This window comes from Zingiber officinale, chromosome 7A (genome assembly GCF_018446385.1).
Source record: "Zingiber officinale cultivar Zhangliang chromosome 7A, Zo_v1.1, whole genome shotgun sequence".
Classification (NCBI taxonomy): Eukaryota; Viridiplantae; Streptophyta; class Magnoliopsida; order Zingiberales; family Zingiberaceae; genus Zingiber; species Zingiber officinale.
The window spans coordinates 6,552,589-6,573,870 of record NC_055998.1 but is presented as its reverse complement, the minus strand read 5'-3'; the positions used below and the strand labels follow the sequence as shown (position 1 = coordinate 6,573,870).

Below are 21,282 nucleotides of genomic sequence, written 5' to 3'. Positions count from 1 at the left end.
CAAAGCACCCGGTCGAAAATGAGAGTTATAAATAATACTAAGTGTCTAGTCAGTCGGACTTGCAACTTCCTTCGACTAGACTTGGGGGAGGCTTGTGATACGGTGGTAAAGATGAGCCCCCAAAAAGAGGGTCAAAGTAGGGAGGACCAGTTGATGTGGAGATCAAAGTCAAGTGGTTAAAATCACATGGTCGGACGAACCTGGAATTGCTGACCAGGCTATGTTGACCGAGCGGGCCTCACAGTGTCGGTCGAACGTGAAGGGTCGACCGGACTTCTCGAGCGGTCGTCCTTCGTAACTCACAGACAAGGTTTGAAGCTAAGTACTAATTTACCTGACCCAACCCCCTATCCGATCGGACCTAAGGTCTGATCCAACATATTGAGCCTCCTCTACAAAATGAAGGGTCGAGTGAAGAATGAGTTGTTAACAACAATCTGTAAGGCCGAGCTGGCAATCTCCAGGATGAGTGGCGGCCGGTCAGCCTACAACGGGACCCATATACTTGTCATATAGTACTCTTTTGGAAGTTTATGCTATAAAGGACAGAGAATATCCCACAGGCAAATCGTGCTTTAGAAGCTCCTAGCTTGTCAAATTACAGAGAATTACCCACTCATTTACGGAAAGGTGTCAGAAGTACTTTATGGCCTATCCTTTTTTAAGAAAGCTTTAGAAAATGTGCTAATGCTTTGAGATACGTGCATAACGCAACAGTGATACTATAAAAGAGGTTTTTCATCTATAGGTGGAGGTATGCGATACTTCATATTTACACACGCTCTTTGCTACAATTTGCTTCCACTATTTTCTTCTCCCGAATCGATCACTAACTTGAGTGTACCAACGCCGAAAACCCCTTCCTTGGCCCAGCACTAACGCTCTCTGTGTTACAGAACAATGCGGAGTTTTAATTTGGTCAACCGTACAACCACGTCCTCAGCTCACCGCCTTCACTATTTTCAAACATGATCATATTTCCCACAAACGATGCCAAATATGATCATGTTCGAAATCATATTTGGCATGCTTCCTTCGTGCCTCACTTTGTTAGCTCAGAGACCACCATCCGATCGAACAACCCTGATCCAACGGGCCAAGCACCCTCTGTACCTCACTCTACTAGCTTAGAGACCACCAGCCAGTTAGATTCCACTGTTTCCCTAGAGCTATGCTTCCTCTGACTCTAAAATCCAACCATACAATTCTTCCATAACTTTTCGATCGGATCCTCTCGACTCTAGAGGCTTAGCACCCCTTAACCCCCAATAAGATGGACAAATATATAAATAGACTCGTCAGTCCATGATCAGAGATTGGACCCCGTTTTACCAATCCATTATCTCACTATTTGGGCTAAGTCCAAAAAGCCAAATGAGTCTTTGGACTTATGAGCTCATTCTATAATTAATACTGCACATGGAGTTATCAGAAGCACATGGGACATTATCTTTGTATAGATACGGGACATGAGTAGTGTATGGGTGATGAGACTGCACAATACAATAAAAATATAATGATTGGACATTTTTCTTATCCTGATATGATATTTCATTAATTCGGGAATTACAAAAGTATTATAAATGGTTTCGCCTCCATAGGTACAGGTACACTTTGGCCTCACACGATTTAATTTTCCTCTACTATCCATCTTCTACATTTTCATCCACTTCATTGACTTGAATGTCGGAGTGACTGAGTTAGAGATCCCTTGGCCTGCTTACTAATGCTTCTTCTTCCTCCTCTACTCCTTGATTTTGCAGGTTTTTCTCCTTTAAGGTTTTCTTGCGATCACCCTTGAAGCCAGCACACCGTTTGTTCAATTTTCATCGATTTTAGACATGATCAAGGCCAATTTGAGTTTTAGTGAGATAATCAACTCATTAGGTATACTCAAACTGATCAACTTAACTTGTTCTAGTTGACTCACCTTGACTATCCAAACTGCTCAAACTAGCCAAACCAATTGAATTAATAAGCTCAATTAGCATAATCAACCCCCAGAAGGCACAACTAACGTGAATTGATCAATTAAAATTGATGCCAGTTATAGGTAAATAACTTTTTTTTTCTCAGCTCTCAATTTTTCTCTAAGATCCTCCACCAGGTTTACCAACCTAATGATCGATTGGAATTTCTATAGGACCGGATCAATTATCTAAAAATAATCAATAAAATTAATTGAAATTATCAATTTTTTCTCAATTGCTTTCTCTTTCAATTTTCATCTCCTTTCTTCTCCAATCAGCTCCTTCATCGATCCCTCCACGGCTCTACCTCTATTCTCTTTCCACCTTCATGCCCCATACATGTGGCAAATGTATGAGGCATACAGAGCATATGTATCTATCAATTGATTTGCTGATCCGAGAAAACACGCCAACAAATCATGGGGTGCTATTATTTGGTCTCGTCAATGTCATGGCTTCACTTGTTTTTTTCCCTCAAATTATTTATCTAATTATTAAAATAAAAATATGAATCCTTATTCGGTTTGTTCGGAAGACGTTGCCACGAAATGCAACTTTGTTTGAAGGTATAATGTGTGAGAGTTTTGCAACTCACAATTATATATGCTTATGTGATTTATATCACCAAAGAGTAGACTCAGAACTAAACTAGAAAGGATCGGCGTCCACAGTTCACAGGGGGTACACAAAGGTTGTAGCACTGATAATAAATTCTACGGGGATCTAACAATTGTGCTTTCCAACAGCTAATAGTGAGAACTAGCTGCCTTTTGCTATCCTTTGTCAAGATAATTAAGAACTGCAAAGCTAATAGCTAGAAAAGTAACGTATTTATTCAATATAGGAAATCTAGTACTAGAAAGATTTTCCATTTAACATCATATCTCACTCCATAATTATCTCCTCGATAAACTTTTCCAAATTTCTCCATGATCCACCACCAGGTTTGGCTGCCTCAACTGCTTTTTCTTTCCACTCCACTGTCTTCCTCTTCATTTCCTTCCCCCTCTGCCCTTCCATCAGCTCCTTGATTAGCCGCTCCACCTCCTCCCTAGTTACATCTTCATCAATCTCCATTCCAATGCCCCATACAGAGCATATGTACCTACAATTAATTTGCTGATCCGCAAAGAAAGGCCAACAGATCATGGGGACCCCTGAGCATATGCTTTCCGTTGTAGAATTCCATCCGCAGTGTGTCAAGAAACCTCCAATTGCAGCATGAGCCAACACCCTCTGTTGTGGGCACCAGCTCGTGATGAAGCTCCTTCCCTTGGTCATCTCCGAGAACTCCTGTGGCAACAACGCCGCGTCGCCCACCACAAGGTCAGGTCTAATAACCCAAAGAAACGTGCATCCACTGTTAGCTAAACCCCATCCGAACTCCACGGCCTGCTTGCTCGTCAAGTTTGCCACGCTGCCAAAGTTGACATACAACACGGACCCTGACTCCTTTTCGTCTAACCATTCCATGCAGCGCAAGTCCTCTCTCCACATGTTTAGTCCACCGAGCGATGAGGCTGATGAGTCATTGGGAATGTAGTGAGAAACTAGGCACATAGGGCCAATATCGAACACTGGCGGTAGCATCGATGAACATGCGCTGAGCAATGGTGATTCTAATTCAGAAAAAGTGTTGAAGATGATCGCTGTGGCTTGGGGAGATGCATGCACTCCATCCATGACAAAGTTGAGCAATACTTCGTCTCGGTCGGTGGTTCGCAAGAAACTAGTCAATTCTCTCATGCGAACTGTTATCATTCCTGGTATCCAATCAATGATAGTGTCCAGATGCCCATTTGTAAGATCGTCTTCACCTAATATTAACCAATTCGATGCATGAGCTCACCCTCTATATATGACAAGTTAGTATATATATATATATCAATTTTTTAAAGTTATACTTACTTTTCAATGGGACGAGGCCCCTCTCGATCAAGTCCTTGCAGTAGTAGAAGTCCGTGAAGCCACACACGGACACTGTGCAGTAGAAGACATTAGGGATCCCCAATTTGGTGGTGGCGTTGAGGGTGAAGCTGACGAAGGAATCTGAGATCACGCATCTTACAGGTGGCACACCGGAGCTCGGATCGTTCAGCGCGGTTATAAGCCTGAGGAAAGAAGCAGGGCAGTTCTTTTGGCTGGCAAGAATGATTTTTCTAACGTCTTCTCTGTATTCGTCGCCGTCGTCGGGGTGCGAGAGGCCATCGGAGATGCTGGCGAAGCGGAAGTCAGGGAGGCCGTCGAGAGCGGAGAGTGATCCGTCATGTTTGAGAAGTTGCTGGTGGGCGTACTCGGTATTGACGAAGGTTATGAAGAAGCCCTTGAAGTGGAGAACTTTGGCCAGGTTGAGCATGGAGTTGATGTGGCCTTGGAAGGGGAGAGCCATGCACAGAAGATGAGTTTTGGTTGAGCTCCCCATCTTAATTTTCTCGGACAGGACGGCCGATTCAAGCTTCTTATGGTATTATCTGGGTCCTGGGAGCACTATAAAAGCTGTGCCTGTGCACTGAAATTGAAGGTAAAAGATAATGGCCAAAAATTTTTAAGGCCGCTTATTTTAATTATCTTCCAAGGCGTTCGATTTTGGTATATATATATATATCCTGAATTTAACCAAATATAACGGTGATATACGGCTATTTGCTGTTCGAGTTCAAACAAAACTAGTGTTACTTACTCGGATTGACAGGTTGATGGTAAAAAACTATCGAATATTTAATACTCTATTTTAAAAATAATTAAATAACTATTTTAATAAAAAAATTTACCATCGAATAATTAATAATTAACTAATTTATTTATTTTTAATTAGCAGTGAATTGGACGGATTGGAATAAACTATCATGTGCCTTTGCATAAGAATAAATAATAGATGATTGGAATCCTATTTAATTGACTAATTAAGTGAGAGTTAGTAAGACGACTGGACGGATGATTATTCAAAACATAATAATAGTTACGTCAGGGCATCCACAGCAGAGGCTTTTTCCAGCATTTTTGTTGTTCTCTGTCTTATCTATCATCACAAATTTAAAAACTGGGTTGGATTTTTTAAACCCGACTTGTTAATCTCTCTTCCATTTTGTTCGGGAACGCATCTCATTGCCTAACATGCAAGGCGTGTCCATGTGATGGCTTCGCGAATTGCCTGGTTCGGCACGGAGCTGAATATCGATGTGATGGGACGGCACGTGGGAGCAGCATGTCTCTGGAGCAATTAGACAACTTTAATTTCTCTTTCTACAGGACAAATATTAAATCGTACACTCAACTTAAAAAAAGGATTTTAATATTTATAAAATTATATATATATTTAACATAATTTTTATTAATCCTTTTACTTGAACCAAGTGGATGAAAAATCATATTTCAAAAAAAAAAATACCGCACAGCCAGTTTGTGACTTTATCGCGACTTGACTTGTCTTGATCGACGGGCGCTAAAATAGGTGGCTTTAAAATCACAACTAAGAAAAATAAAGTTAATCCAGGATTAACTTGGAGGTGATCGAGTGATCATCAAATTGTGGCTAGAAGACCATGAAATCACAGTTTAACAATTTAATTAGTGCAAAATCACAGCTAAAATATTGAATTGGTCAAAATCATAGCTAAGAGGCCAAACTGACCGTCTAATCACAACTGCAAGTGGACCGCAAGCTCATGTTGAAGCGGCCATGAGGTCTTCAGTCTTTTCCACAGTTTGTTTACACCAGTTTAATTCAGATATAAAAAAATCAATAAAGTGTATACAAAAGAAGGAAAAAAAAAGGTGCCTTTAAAGTATTTTAAAATTGAAATTACCCTGAAGGAAGGCACAAAAGAAAAAAAAAAGTGACTATAAATTGAATAATTGAGAACAACTTCAACTAATACACTAATACATCAAATATGGTATAGAAATAAACTAATCCAACTCATACATCAAACTCCCGCACCCCGCACCATCTTTGGTGCGGGGAGGGCCATTTTTTTCTAATCTTATAATATTATACAATTAATAAAATAAAATGTAATATATATTATTAAATATCATAAATACAAATTATTTTATAATTATTATTTTCTCTATCTTGTTAATTAAAGTAATATTAATTATTTATTATAAATTTAAATTAATTGTATTTATTAGCATATTTTAATTTTATTATACATATTTGTACTGATTTAATTTATTAAAATTTTTATGTTTAATGTATTTAATATATTGTAATTATAATTACATTTATAAATTATATCACTATTTTTTAAAAAAATTAATAAAATAATAAAAATTTTGATATGCATAAATGTAAATATCACCCATTACATTGATATGAGTAACACTAAACCTAGCAAACAACTACAAATAAAAAGATACTAATAAAGCACACATAAAATTAAAATTACTTTAATAATATTATACTAATATTCGATAAAATAACTCACCATTGTAGTTAAATAATTGTAAAATTGGCTGAAATCATTCAGAGGATTATGAGATTCTTAATCTTCATCTTGATATTGATTGAGTTGTGATCCTTCTCTCTATATATATTAGAGATCCTTCTCCTTGATGTGCAATTGGATAAGATATCTGGATTTGCATTCTCTTTTGTATAATTTTAATTTGTTCATTGCGAATATATTCATGCATCGTCGAATTAGAGATCGAGTTCAAATTTTTTAACAAAATTTTAGTTTCTTTTTTGTAAATCATAGTATCTGTCATTTTTGTAGTAGCAATCGTACTTGCATTCATTGCCTCAGCAAGTTGAGTATTAATATTAATTACCTTTACAATTTGTTCATCATTTTTTCTTCATTTGTACTTTCTTCACCCTAAGGGGGTGTTTGGTTCAAGTTATCATGTATAACCTTAGTTATGTGATTACCAGGTAATCACATAACCAAGGTTATGAGGAATAAAACATAACCTATTAGGTGTTTGGTTCAACTTAGGTTATACAATCACTTAGATTTACATTTACTAATTTATCCTTTAACTTTTGAATTAATTTAATTGAATAAAAACTTTTTATCTCTTCTCTCCCGTGACCAAAAAAACCAAGAAAACAGATCGGATTGACAAAAGGAACGCAGTGGAAGAATCACCATGGCTGAGAACAAAGCCACCGGGGAATCGTGGTTGAGCTGCGAATTCGTCGAGGTTCAGATTTAACGCCTGTACCACTCTGTCGGGCACCAAAACGGTGGAACAGCCTGCGCAGAGTAGGAATAACGATAGGAAAAGGTTGAAAAAAACAAATGAAAAACGGAAAAATCGCGAAAGCTTTACACGCAAAGGACAAGGAATAGTATGAGGGCTTATTGGCCAGCAAATTGAATCATACGAGAAAAAACAAAAAAAGGAATACAGATTGTGGAAGATACCAGATCCATGGGAAGGATTCTGGCAATCGATGGAAGACGGTGTACCTGACTTTTTCTTCGGTTCGAATTTGTTTCCGGCAGTGCGCGGAAGAAAGACTCCGGTGCCGGCGGACTCCTTTCGGACTCCTGCGATGTGGAGGAAGACGGCACGCATGCCGGACCCTGTAAAGGCCGGTGGCTGTTGCGGTTGAGCAGGTGGCTTTCCTAAGGGCGGCCACGCAGAGGCGGGGAGATCCAAGGGGCGGCAGTAGAGATTTTTGCCATACCGTCCACCACTAATGGTGGATTTGGCTTTGGTCTGCTTCGCCCACGCCGCCGTGTGCCGTTCCGCGCCACCAACAGGAGCCACGGTCGCAGCTTCGGGTGTGCTCGAAGGCTGACGGCGAGCTCCTGCGGGAGCGCGTATGCCTCGCGTAGGAAATTGGTGAAATTGAGAATGGAGGGTAATTTTGGAATAAACAAATTGATAACCCAGGCATCGTCAAAAACCTTAGATTTATGAGGTAATACAATTCCGGGTTGCATGCCGACATTGCTGACGTGGCGGGAATTGTTTATTACCGGGAATCACTTATTACCTAAACCAAACAAGATTTTTATTGATAACCTACCAAGGTTATCAATGATAACCCCCAACCAAACGCACCCTAAGAGGTGTTTATTAGAAGTAGCTATTAGATCAAAAAGACACTAGAGGAGGGAATGTTCGATATAATTATCCTTATTAGGTGAACTTATTTGTAAGTTGCACACGTGAATATGATCTGAACCCTTTAAGGTGATCTAACTTATGTCTAGTGGGTTTCGGATAATTGCATGTGAATCTCATATATATATAACCTATAGTCCCTTATCTATTATCATCTATTTGTCGATAATAAATGTTTTGTATATATGGATTTATAGTTTCACATCTATTATCATTGATGAGTTGATAATAGATGTGCACTATATAATGGGTTGGTCTCCAGAGGATTAAGGCAATCTTAAGACATCTCTTCGTTCCCCATTGACGAAGAGAATTCGACGCCGTCAACCATAACTCCTCCGGAAGACCTACCTTTTCCTTCTGCTGCTTTTTCTTCCACAGGATCTTCTTGACAACGCTAAAGGACAAAGATATGATGCTTCAATCAGTTTCTTTGTCATTATGTTTATGTATTATTTACTTCCTTATGTCGTGTTCTCGATGAAACGAAGATCCATGCTTATATGTTCTTGTTTTTCCTATTCAAATTCTTATTTTGATTGTCTAGAATTCATGCGGCTTAAGTTTTACGAGAACCATTAATTGGTATCAGAGCCAAGTTTCTATTTCGTCGTTTTCATTGACAATAAAGTTTAAATTTTTCGTTGATTTATTGTTTGTATACTACATTAAGTTTTCCTAGTATAATATAATTATTTGATCGTTGAAATCTTTTGTATAGAAAATCTAGGAAAAGCTTGATCTTCCATATATCATTGGTTTAATAGATTAGTTTGATCGACTAATCGATTACCAAGTCTAAAACATCGAACAGAATCGATAAAAATTGATTAAAATTTTTTTTTAAATAATTTCTCAGCCTTAAACTTGTGACTACGATAATTTTTAAGTCAGTTAAGTTTAAACCATAAGTCTCAATCAATTAAATTCCTTATTGATCCATTAAAGAAACAGTAGGTAACGATTTCATTCAATTAATCGTGAAAGAATATGTACTGTTTCATTCAATTAATCGTGAAACAATGCGTTATTGTTTCATGTAATTTAAAAAAAAAAAAGTTTTTTTCTCTCGATTAAAATTTCTCTGAAACATTACTTACTGTTTCAATTTAAAAAAAAAGTGTTTCACGTTGAAACAGTAAAAGAAAAGAAAAAGATAATAATTTTTTTTTTAATGCATGAATAATGGATAATTAAGGGGTTAAATAGTATTAAATAATACTATTTAATTTATAGAACTTAAAAGAAGTTTAACTTCTTAAACGAAGGTTCTATATATAATTATGTAATCGCATATAGTAGACTTTCGAATCGATTAAGATAATCGATTGGATCACACCAATTGATTATCATAAGGTATCAATCGATTAATAAATCTAATTTTATGTTATTAAGGCTGATTAAGTAATTTCTGTTCGAATTAAATTCCTAGTATTTTCTTGAGTCTATCTACACAACGTACTAATAAGTTGAACTAATGTGTCGGCTCAAAGGAAGACACCTTAGGTAGGTTTAGTGCATTTTGTGTTGATAGACGTATATCTATGCTAAAAGTAATTGACCCAAAGAAAGGTTACTTTTATGCCAGATATATGCATAAGTTAGCTTACAACTATAGAACAAAATATTATTTTGTTCAAATCATGCACAAAATATGTCGGTCCAAAGGAAGACATATCATGTAGCCGATTAAGGTTGTTGTAAGCTATGGACCAAAATATAACTCATATAAAGTATTATATTATGCGCACAATGGGTCGGCCCAAAGGAAGACACATTGTGTGGTCAATTAAAGTTTGAGTTATATTAGAGAGTATCACTAACAAATAATGTGTCGGTCCAAAGGAAGACACATTATGTTGTACTTGGTATCTTATAAAGAGCTCATTCATATGCATTTAAAATTTTATTTTATTTGCATAATTTTATATTACTTATATGTTCTTGGCTTTAGTTAAATCGTGAGTTTAAATAAATTTTCTCTTTAATTTCAGTGCAATCTGTAACTGCCAGCATTAACAACATCCCAACACTAACTGGTTCGAATTTTGCTGAATGGAAAAAATACGTAACCGTAGTCTTAGGCTACATGGACTTAGACTATGCATTAAAGAATGATCGCCCCCGCACCTTTGACCAGTGCTAGCACTATAGAGCAGAGGGCTAAATTTCAGCTGTGGGAGAAATCAAATCGCATGTGTCTGAGTATCATGAAGCTTTTCATACCGGCACCAATAAAGGGCTTTATAACTGAGGGAGGAGATGCTAGGAGTTTTCTAGACCAATTAGCAGACCGATTCACGTCAAATGAAAAGGTCGAGATTACCACACTTCTTACGAAGTTGGTAAACATGCGATATACTAGAAAAGGAAACATAAGGGAGAAACTGAGGCTTGAGACACTTGAAAGTGCTCACCTAGCATCTAGATCTCAAGGTTCAAGAAAGAAGAGAAAGAGGATCAATAAAGGAAAAGGAAAGCAGACTGTAGATTCTGGGAGTTTTTAAAATTTTGTTAGTTCGGAAGTTAATTTAGCTATAGTACCCACTGACACTTGGTGGATAAATATCGGTGCTACTACTCACATAAGTGTCACTATGCAAGGTTGTCTCAAGAGCTGACTTCCGCTTGATGGTGAAAAATACATCTATACAGGAAATGGAAAGAAGGCTAAAGTTGAGTCGATTGGTGTTTTTAGGATTTGTTTAGGAACCAATGCTTTTCTGGATTTAGAAAATATATTTTTTGTACCATCTTTTCTACGGAATTTAATTTCAATTTCTTGTTTGGACAAATCAAGTTATTCTTGTTCATTTAGATATGAAATTTTCAGTATTTTCTTTAATTCAGTGTTGGTTGGCAATGGTTCCTTGGTTGATAAGCTTTATAAATTGAACACCTTTACTCCTACGGTTGACAACGTAATAATGCATAGTATAGGTACAAAACACAAATTAATCGATGAGAATTCTTTCATGTTATGGCATAGGCGTTTAGGACATATATCCAAACAACGCCTAGAAAAGTTAGTGTCACATGAAATTCTCGATTCCCTTAACTTGTCAGACTTTGATGTTTGCATAGAGTGTATCAAGGGGAATACCACTAACAAAAGGAATAAGGGGGCTAGCCATTGTAGTGATGTTTTGGAGTTAATATATACGGATATTTGTGGATCATTCCCTAAGGCATCTTGGAATGGACACACATATTTTATTAGCTTCATAGACGACTATTCCAGATTTGGCTATCTGTATCTTATTCATGAGAAATCACAATCTTTGGACATGTTCAAAATTTTCAAAGCCGAAGTTGAACTTCAACAAGGTAAGAAAATTAAAGCTGTTCGATCTGACCGTGAAGGTGAATATTATAGTCGATATGATGGATCAAGTGAACAACGTCCAGGACTTTTTACGAATTACCTTGCTGAGTGTGGAATTGTGCTTCAGTATACCATGCCTGGTACGCCCAGTTAGAATGGTGTAGCTGAGCGTCGCAATCGAACCCTAAAAGACATGGTAAGAAGTATAATGACTTTCACTTCTCTACCAGATTTCTTGTGGGGTGAAACACTCAAGATTGCAGTTTACCTACTCAATAGAGTACCTAGTAAGGCAGTAACTAAAACTTCATTCGAGATGTGGACGGGTAAGAAACCTAGCATTAGACACTTATACGTCTGGGGTTGTCCAACTGAAGCTAGGCCTTACAAGCCTAATGAAAGGAAACTGGACTCAAGAACAATTAGCTGTAATTTTATAGGATACTCTGAGAAATCAAAAGGGTATAAATTTTATGATCCCTCTAATAGATCCTTCTTCGAAACGAGAAATGCCAAGTTCATTGAGGACAGTGGGAGTGATAAAATCAGGAAAATATCTTTTGAGGAATGCGATGACAATCCTCCTGTGGTTACTACTAGTGTGATCAGTAGCGGTATAGTTACCATACCGTACATTATGGGTATCACACATCCAGTAAGTATAGTGAACCAAGATATTCCTACGACATCTCCAAGGCAATTGGAGGAACCTGCCATTGAAATTGAAGTATTGCCTCATATTGATGAGCAAGTACCTCAACCACCTCAAATACAAGTGCCTTTAAGGCGATCCACAAGGGAATGGAGAAGCACGAATTCTCGTGATTATGTTTATCTCCAAGAGCATGACTTTGACATAGGGTTGGAAGGTGATCCTACATCTTTCCAAAAAGTCAAACAATACTCTAATCCCAAAAGGTGGATTAACACCATGTAAGAAGAGTTGAAGTTTATGGCAGACAATGACGTTTGGGAACTTATCAAATTGCTTGAAGGAAAGAAGCCCGTTAGTTGTAAATGGATATTTAAAACCAAGCGGGATTCAAGGGGCAATGTCGAAAAGTATAAGGCTCATCTTGTTGCCAAAGGATTCACTCAGAAAGAAAACATTGATTATATGGAGACTTTCTCATCTGTGTCGATGAAAGACTCCCTTAGGGTAATCATGGCACTTGTGGCTCATTATGATTTGGAGCTACATCAAATGGACGTAAAGACTACATTCCTCAATGGAGACATAGAGGAGTCTATATATGGGGTGCAACCAAAGAACTTTGAGTCTAACGACTCAAAGCACCTAGTATGTAGATTAAAGAAGTTCATTTATGGTTTAAAACAGACATCTCGTAAATGGTATCGAAAATTTGATCAAGTGGTTATCTCATTTGGATTTAAAGAGAACCTTATTGATCAGTACATATATGTCAAGTTCAGTGGGAGAAAGTTTATTATACTTGTTTTGTATGTGGACGATATATTGCTTATGAGCAATAATAAGGGTATGCTGCATCAAACCAAGTCATTTCTATCTAGTAATTTTGAAATGAAAGATCTTGGTGACGAATCCTTTGTTTTAGGCATACAGATCTATCGTAATTGTTCAAGAGACATTCTTAGACTTTCACAACATGCCTATATTGAAAAGTTGCTTATAAGGTATGGTATGCAGAACTGTACACCCCAGTGACACACCTGTGTCAAGAGGTGACAAGTTCAGATTGCAACAGTGTCCACGGCTTGAACTTAAAATAAAGGAGATGGAGCAATTCCCATATGCGTCAGTAGTGGGAAGTCTCATGTATGCATAAATTTTTACTCGACCAGATATAACATTTATAGTGGGGATGTTAGGCAGATATGTTAATAACCCAGGACTGTCACACTAGAAAGCGATAAATAGAGTGATGCAGTATTTGCAAAGAACTAAAGGACATACGCTCACGTATCAGAGATCAGATCACAGAGGTGATTGGATATTCAGACTATGATTTTGCTGGATGCTTGGATAGCAGGAGATCCACTTTGGGCTATATCTTCATGCTTGCTGAAGGGGCTATATCTTGGAAGAGAGTCAAGCAGACGCTAATAGCCGCTTTTACTATGGAGGCATAGTTAGTAGCATGCTACGAAGCATCCAATCATGGGATTTGGCTGCGGAAATTCATCACAGGATTACAGATTGTTGATGGCATTGACAGGCCACTGAGGATCTATTGTGATAATAAAGTCGCAGAACTTTATGCCAAGAACAACCGTAGTTCATCGAAGTGCAAGCACATTGACATCAAGTTTTAGCGGTTAAAGAAAGAGTTTAGAGTTGTCAGATTATGGTAGAGCACATCAGCACAGATTCCATATTGGCCGATCCACTCACCAAACGTTTGGTGCCTAAGGTGTTTCATACGCATGTTGTGGATATGGGAGTCCTTCTTACGGAAGAAAAACTCATCTAGTGGGAGTTTGTATTTATTTTATTGCTCTATATTTAATAATAAAGATAAATATTTTGTTTTGATTATTGTACGTACTTAAAGTTCAAACATTAATAGAAATTTATATGTTTGTTTGACACTCTGACTATGATATCATCATTTACTGTTGCTGTTTAGCATTTGATGTTAGTAAATATGATATAGATTCATTTTGGAATCATACAGTTTGGATCATGATTTGCTATTGCAATTTAGTATTAAGTATTTTGCAAATATGATCTGACATCTTTTGAGGTCATCTTAGGACCAGTTAGAAATTGATATGTATTGATCACATTTCATGTAATTTCCACTCTACACATCCATATCTTGATCTATGTCATTAATGATATTGGTATTGTGATTACTGTTGGGACTTGTTACGATCATATATAGTAACTATGACATCTTTAGTCTTATACCAATAAAGTTAATGGACCAGATTGTTTACAGGGGTATTTTGTACTAATAAAATTTGATATCAACTAAAGTTTTACTTGTATTTTATATACAACTCACATATAGCCCAAGTGGGAGATTGTTGGATATAATTATCCCTATTAGGTGGGCTTATTTGTAAGTTACACACGTGAATACGATCCGAACCCTTTAAAGTGATCTAACTTATGTCTAGTGGATTTCGGGTAATTGGATGTGGATCTCATATGTGTAGAACCTATAGTCCCGCATCTATTATCATCTATTTACTGATAATAGATGTTTAGTATATATGGATTTATAGTCTCACATCTATTATCATCGATGGGCTGATAATAGATGTGCAATATATAATGGGTTGGTCCCGAGATGATTAGGGCAATCTTGAGATGCCTCTTCGTTCCCCATTGACGAAGAGAATTCGGCGCCGTCAACCCTAACTCCTCCGGAAGACCTACCTTTTCCTTCTGCAACTTCTTCTTCCACAGGATCTTCTTGATGACGTTAAAGGACAAAGATATGGTTCTTCAATTAGGTTCTTTGTCATTATGTTTATGTATTATTTATTTCCTTATGCTGTGTTCTCGATGAAACGAAGATCCATGCTCATATGTTCTTGTTTTTCCTATTCGAATTCTTATTTTGATTGTCTAGAATTCATGTCTAGAATTCATGCGGCTTAGGTTTTACGAGAACCATCAAGGAGGGGGTGAATAATGTTCACCGTTTTTCAATCTTAACGAGAATAGCAGCAGAAAATAAACAAAGGAAAGAAGAACACAAAGAAGCAAGCACTAACATAAGTTCAATTTACTTAGTTCGGAGCCTTCGACAACTCCTACTCCAAGTCCCACACTCGGTGAGTGTTTTTGTTAGGCAATCACTGTCAGTTCCCAAAGATTTACAAAATTTGAGTACAAGAACTATAAAGTAAATATTACGGATAACAAAATCAGAAGTAGAGGAACAATTGATCGTCGGTTGTCGGAGCAACCTTTAAGTATCGTTGGAGCCTTTTCAAAGCAATGCGCAAGAGCAAAAGTCATTGAATTGATGTTATAAAGCTGCTGCTCAAATGCCTTTCTATAAGACATCTCCAGATGCCTGGAACCACTGCAGGTGCCTGGAGTGTGCTGACATGGTTACACCTCGTCGAAAGTTTATCCTGCAAGCTTTATCCACCTCCGGACGCCCAGACCTGATGTGTGCTGGCCAACTAGTGAGCACCACCTCAGCCCATTGCTCGAGTGCCTTATCCACTTGTCCGGGTGCTTGGAGCAACTCCGGTCACTTAGACCTCCAGACGCTTGGACAAGGTCTGGGCACTCAGAGCCCCTTTTTCATCCTTTTGCTTTCTTGCAACATAAGGTTAGGTTAACAAGTAATAATATGAAAAGAAGAGTAATATTTGGCAGTCTCCGGACTATCCGATCCTGAATTTTAGTTTTGCTGAAACTCTAGGTCGGATTGACGTCTACTGTTCCCTCGACCGAGATTGCGTCCTCACTTGATCTCTCCTCTAGTTGCTTACCTCCACTTACCAATCATAGAGTTCCTTGATGTTAGGCCCCTTGACCCACCAGGACTTCTTACTAGATCTCAATCAATTTGGACTTCAGCTAGTTATTTACCCAACTAGACTTCCTTCTGTCAGATCTCAATCAATTTGAACTTCAAGCTAACTATCAATCTAGCTGGACTTCAACCTAGTGTTTCAGTCCTCTGGACTTATAAAGTTTATGTCCTACACACTTGGTAGATAAATTAGACAAATATAATATCTAACTTTAATCTATTTATTATTCATCAAAATCTAAGTTTGACCATTAGTATTAACTACACCAATAGTAGCATTGCTATCTAAATAAGTGATATTAAGATCAAAAGTAGAGACACAAGAAGATGAAGATGTACGAAATTCTTTCTCGGAGAATTGATGTTTAAATGAACAAGCATTAGCATTTTGTTGTCGCGACTTCATGCTTGCAGTATCCATATTACCAGTGCCAAATTTTTTGATGTTTTGAGAATATTTGAGGTATGGTCAAATTTAAAACTCTTTATGTATTTCAAATCTTCTTCTAACAACTTTCTGGCACAAGTTAATTGCAAGAAAATAATTGAACATCAGTTATGAAGGCAATACTATTAATAAACTTAGGCTTTGATTATAAAATTTAGATAGTCTAAAATAAATATGAGTATAGTAATTTACAATATCTTGTTCAGATGCTCCACTAAGATTCAAATGTTCGATTTTGTCGTATGTAACCTTTCATTTTTGGATACTGCACTAAGCATAAGAAGCATTCTATTTTTTGGAAAGATCTTGGCGGTCAGTTATAATGCACAAAATTGGGATATGCATGATACTCTTTCTCAATTCTTGCCTAGAATTGATCTTTCAATTGGTTGATTCCTATGATTGGATTTTGTAAAATATGAAGGTAAACATAACATAAGTGTTTATCTTCTTCAAATGAGTATGAAACTTGTCATGGAGTTGAACCTATTTTATTAGAAGAGAATGATCTCACAAAAATTGTTGATATGATATGTGTTATACCAATATCTAGTAAGCCATTATATAGGAAAAAAATATGAATATAAAATAATACAAATTTTGATCCGACGATGGATATAAGAATGAGAATCATTCAATGATTTAGATTTGTGCATTGTAATGTCACGTCAGCTATATATCATTGTCCATATGTTATAATTGTCAAGTCAAGTCACCTTTCCAACTTGTCCCGATGTCGTCATTGTTGTTTCACGTCATCTATGCAATTTTGTTCAAATGTGTTCATTGCTAGATTATGTTATTTGCACTAAAAAAAATATGTGTTCAGTGCCAGATTACGTCACTTGCCCAACTTACCCTGATGTTGTCATTGTTGTGTCATATCATCTATGCAATTTTATCCAAATGTGTTCATTGTTAGGTTGTGTCATCTGCACATAAAAAAATATGTGTTCAGTGTCAAGTTATGTATGTTGGTGCAATCATGCCTTGAGTGTTTTTAATGTGTTGACAACTATTTAAGTTTAGGTTAATACGTTTGGATCTAACGTGTGTTGCAAGTTTTGCAAGAGAAAGTCCTTACAGGTCAGAAGACCGGGTGTAAGGCAAGAGAAGTCCAAGGAGGTCGAGGACCGGAGTCTTGGCAAGAAAGTCCAGGGATGCGTTTATCTGGCATGAGGTGTTGGTTGGGAACCAGCAAGTAATCGATTGGTAAATCGATTGAGGCGCAAAACTAAATAGAATACTGCTGTATCGATCAGCCGATCGATTGGAATAAACCAATCGATCGGTCGATCGATTGATAGCTTCTGCGCGAGAGCACAGAATAAACTTGGATCGATCGGGCGATCGATTCACTTGCTTTGCGCAAGAGCACAGTGTGAACCTGGATCGATCAGCCGATCGATTGGGTACACCCAATCGATCGGTCAATCGATTCACAAGGTTTATACACGAAGGAGCAGTGTGAATTTGAATCGATCAGCCGATCGATTGGAGGTAACTGATGTACGTAGATTTTATATACTTTTATGCATGTTTTGACGCACATTTACATACTTTGAGCTTGCTTGATCTATGCATTTTTATACTTCCAGCTTTTCTTTTAGAATATTTACTCTTTTTGTTCTGAGATCGACTTTTTGTGCATTTTTTGTACACAAGAGTCGAATTTGGTTAAGATTCTACATTCTTGGACAAACTTATGAGCTAAGCATTGGAGAAAGCACTTGGCCGTGTGCCACACACGGCCCTGCCTGGGTGGAGTGCTCTGGCTGTGTGGTCAACCAGGAGAAACAGATAAGGAACTTGGCCTGGCCGTGTGAACGTCACACGACCGTGCCAAGTTTTGAAGCATGGCCGTGTGCATCACACAGCCGTGCAAGGTTCTCAGCGCTTAAAAGTGTTCTGGCCGTGTGCACCATACGGCCGTGCCAGGTTTCCAGAAGCTGAGGCAGTCTAGGCCGTATGGATCTACACGGCCGTGCTTGGAGGTCTTGATGGGAGTTGTCCACGGCCGTGTACACCACACGGCCGTGTATGGATGGCAGAGAGGGGAAAGACTCTGGCCGTGTGAACCTCACAGGGCCATGCCTCGGGGTCGTGTGGCGCCCGAAAGCCCCCTCTATTTAAAGCCTCTTTGAAGATTTGAAAGGGGATCTTCTCCCCTTTGGGAGAAAGCAAGATTTGGTGGATTCCCCCCATTCTTGGGAGGATTTTTGGGCGATCTAAAGGGAGATCTTGGCGAATTCGACTCCGGGAGTGAGGATTGGATCCGAAGATGGAGCTATATTGTAGATAAGTTTTCTTTCTCCCTCTTCTTAGATTGGGATTGAAGAAATGCTTGTAATCTTCTTATCTTTGGTTTTCTTTCTTCGTTTTATGGAGTAGATCTTTTTGTTCTAGGATGGAGGGAGTATTTGTGAGATCAATTGATGTAAACTCTTGTGGATTTGTCATTTCTTTGTTTCTATAATGTTGCCTAGTTTGTATCGATTGGATCTTGAATGATTAATTGTGATTAGGGCTTAATTCTCATTCTTGATTGATTGTTTGAATATCTTATAAACTTTGTAGAGATTAACCCTCACTCGATTTTCCGAGGGATCCATGTGACAGGTGCAAGCCCGTGTAAGGACGTTTGAGGGATAACCTTGAAGGGGAAATGAGAATATTCAAGAGGGTAGGATAGATTTTATGATTCAATCCTTGTATCTTTATGGGTTAAGAAGCTATGAACTTCTATGTTGATATCCGAGGGAAGCATAGTAATAGGTGCAATCCTGTGTAAGGACAACGTAGGATCATATCTAATTGATCACATTTAAGTATATTTTTCAATCCTAAGCCGATTATCTATTGCAAGAGAGAACCGGCAACCTTCTACAAATATTAGACAATTGAGAAATAAGAATTGGTAAACCATATACATTCAAGAGATCTTACAAAGAAACCAAAACTCCTAGAACCTCCCTTTATCATAATTCAAACCCCAAACTCTTGTTTGTTAATCTTTCATTTTAGATTTATTTTTCATCCTTAGCATTTGAAACCAATTGATTAGTTGTTTAGCTAATTCGCTTTGAGATATTTCTAGTGCTTATTCCAGTCCCTGTGGATACGATAATCTTTTATATTACTTGCGACATTTCCATACACTTGCGGAACGTGACAAGTTTTTGGTGCCGTTGCTGGGGACTGCGCTATAACATTAGAGATTATCAATTGAATTAGACTAAACATAACTTTTCTTTCTTTATCATTAGTATAATTGTAACTAATCTTTAGAATTCTATTTTTCTTGTTTTCTTTTCTACTTTTTGTAAATTTTTCTTGTTGCTATTCTAATTCTGCATTCTTGATTTCTAGCATTCTAGTCTAGCTTTTCTTTGTTCTTCTTTTTCTTTAAATTTTTCTCTGCTTTTCTTTTGTAAACATATCTTGTTAGTTGATTAGCATATGAATTATTCTAGACATTTTTCTTTTTCCTTTTGTCTTTTCTTTCTTGTTTTCATTATGCACTTTCTTTCTTGTAATTTAAATTTTGCATTTTCTTTCTTGTTTTTCATATTACATTTTATTTCTTGTCTTTGATTCTTGATAATTTTTTTTCTTCTTTTTGAATATCCATGAGCACTAACATGTCAAGCAGGCCCATGAGAAATCTTTCTATACCCTTTTCTGCAAGATTTTTATCTCCCATTGTGCAACCTCAAATTGAAGCAGAAAGTTTCCAACTAGACCCAGAGATAATTTTCATGATACAAGGTCACAAATTTGGAGGAGAAGTATCAGAAAGTCCTTATCTACATCTTGAAACATTTTTAGAGATTTGTGATTTGGTGAAATATGAAGGAGTATCAGCAGATGTAGTTCGATTGATGGCATTTCCTTTCAGTATCAAGGATAAAGCAAGGACTTGGCTATATTCTCTCTGTCCTCAAAGCATCACAAGTTGGGAACAATTGGAAAAGCAATTTCTGAATCATTTTTCCCCTCCAAGTAGAACAATGTATATGAGGAATTGCATAACAAATTTTGCTCAGGCATATGGAGAATCATTATTTGAAGCATGGGATAGATTCAAGAGTCTTCAAAGACAATGCCCTCATCATGGTTTTGAAAAATGGTTGATTTTGCACATATTCTATGGGGGAATTTCTTTCGCAGACAAGAGTTTATTGGATTCATCAGCTGGAGGTTCTTTTATGGACAAAAGTGTAGATGAAGCTTATTCATTAATTGATCAAGTGACATTGAACCTCCATGAATGGTAGAACAAAAGTTGGATGGAATTTCCCTCAGATATTCAAGAAGTGCAAGCCATAAATGTAAGAGAGTCTGTCAAACAAAATGAAGTTCAACCACCTAAAAATGTTGAAATTCACAAGTCACAGAGTGAGGAGTTCAAACATTTGGGGGAAAATCTTGATAGTATTGTTTCAAAATGGTTTAAAGAAGATCCCCCTCCTACACAGTCAAGATCTAATGAAAAGTGTGATGATGTTGGGTTGAGAAATGGAAAAAATCATGAAGAACTTTTGAAGAATGACATGTTTAGAATTGAGGAGAAGAATAATAGAAGATCACAAGAACTCAGTTCCATTTCTCTAGGAAGTTCCCAACGGCCACAAGTACCTTTCCCTCAACGATTAATCACACCAACATTAGATAAGCAAGTTGGACCTCCTCCAAAAGCTCAAAGGGAATTTGGGAAAAAGGAAGTTTAGTCTTTCCCAGGACCTTCACTAAGGGTTCCTTTTCCACAAAGGTTAGTGGGGGTCAATGAAAATAAAGACTTCGGCAAATCCTATGACACTAATATGGTTGAGTGCAGATTTTTGAATATATATGAAGATGAAGATTTTTCAGATGAGGATTCTATTGATAATGCAGTGGTAAATAAGTTTTCAGATCTACCTCAAAATTTTATAAGGTGTTATAGTGACATTGAATTTTCAGATGATGAAT

The 21,282-nt window shown here is 37.3% G+C and overlaps 1 protein-coding gene and 1 non-coding gene across 2 annotated transcripts; both read right to left on the bottom strand.

The window, feature by feature from the left end:
* Positions 1-2,781: 2,781 nt before the first annotated feature.
* On the bottom strand, positions 2,782-4,486 carry LOC122000843 (7-deoxyloganetin glucosyltransferase-like). Its single transcript, XM_042555314.1, has 2 exons — positions 3,879-4,486; positions 2,782-3,787 (listed from the first exon to the last, which is right to left on the bottom strand). Exons 1-2 carry the CDS (start codon positions 4,390-4,392, stop codon positions 2,856-2,858), a joined length of 1,446 nt encoding a protein of 481 aa, XP_042411248.1. The 5' UTR covers positions 4,393-4,486; the 3' UTR covers positions 2,782-2,855.
* A 15,839-nt stretch (positions 4,487-20,325) lies between these two features.
* Positions 20,326-20,431, bottom strand: LOC122003099. The gene has a single exon (XR_006117772.1). It is a non-coding gene; the product is annotated as a small nucleolar RNA R71 (small nucleolar RNA).
* Between the last annotated feature and the right edge of the window lie 851 nt (positions 20,432-21,282).

Coding starts and splice junctions, on each gene's coding strand:
- LOC122000843 (XM_042555314.1), bottom strand. CDS start 4,392: ATGGGGAGCTCAACCAAAACTCATCTTCTGTGCATGGCTCTCCCCTTC. Junction 3,788..3,878: donor GGGCCTCGTCCCATTGAAAA/GTAAGTATAACT, acceptor GGTTAATATTAG/GTGAAGACGATCTTACAAAT.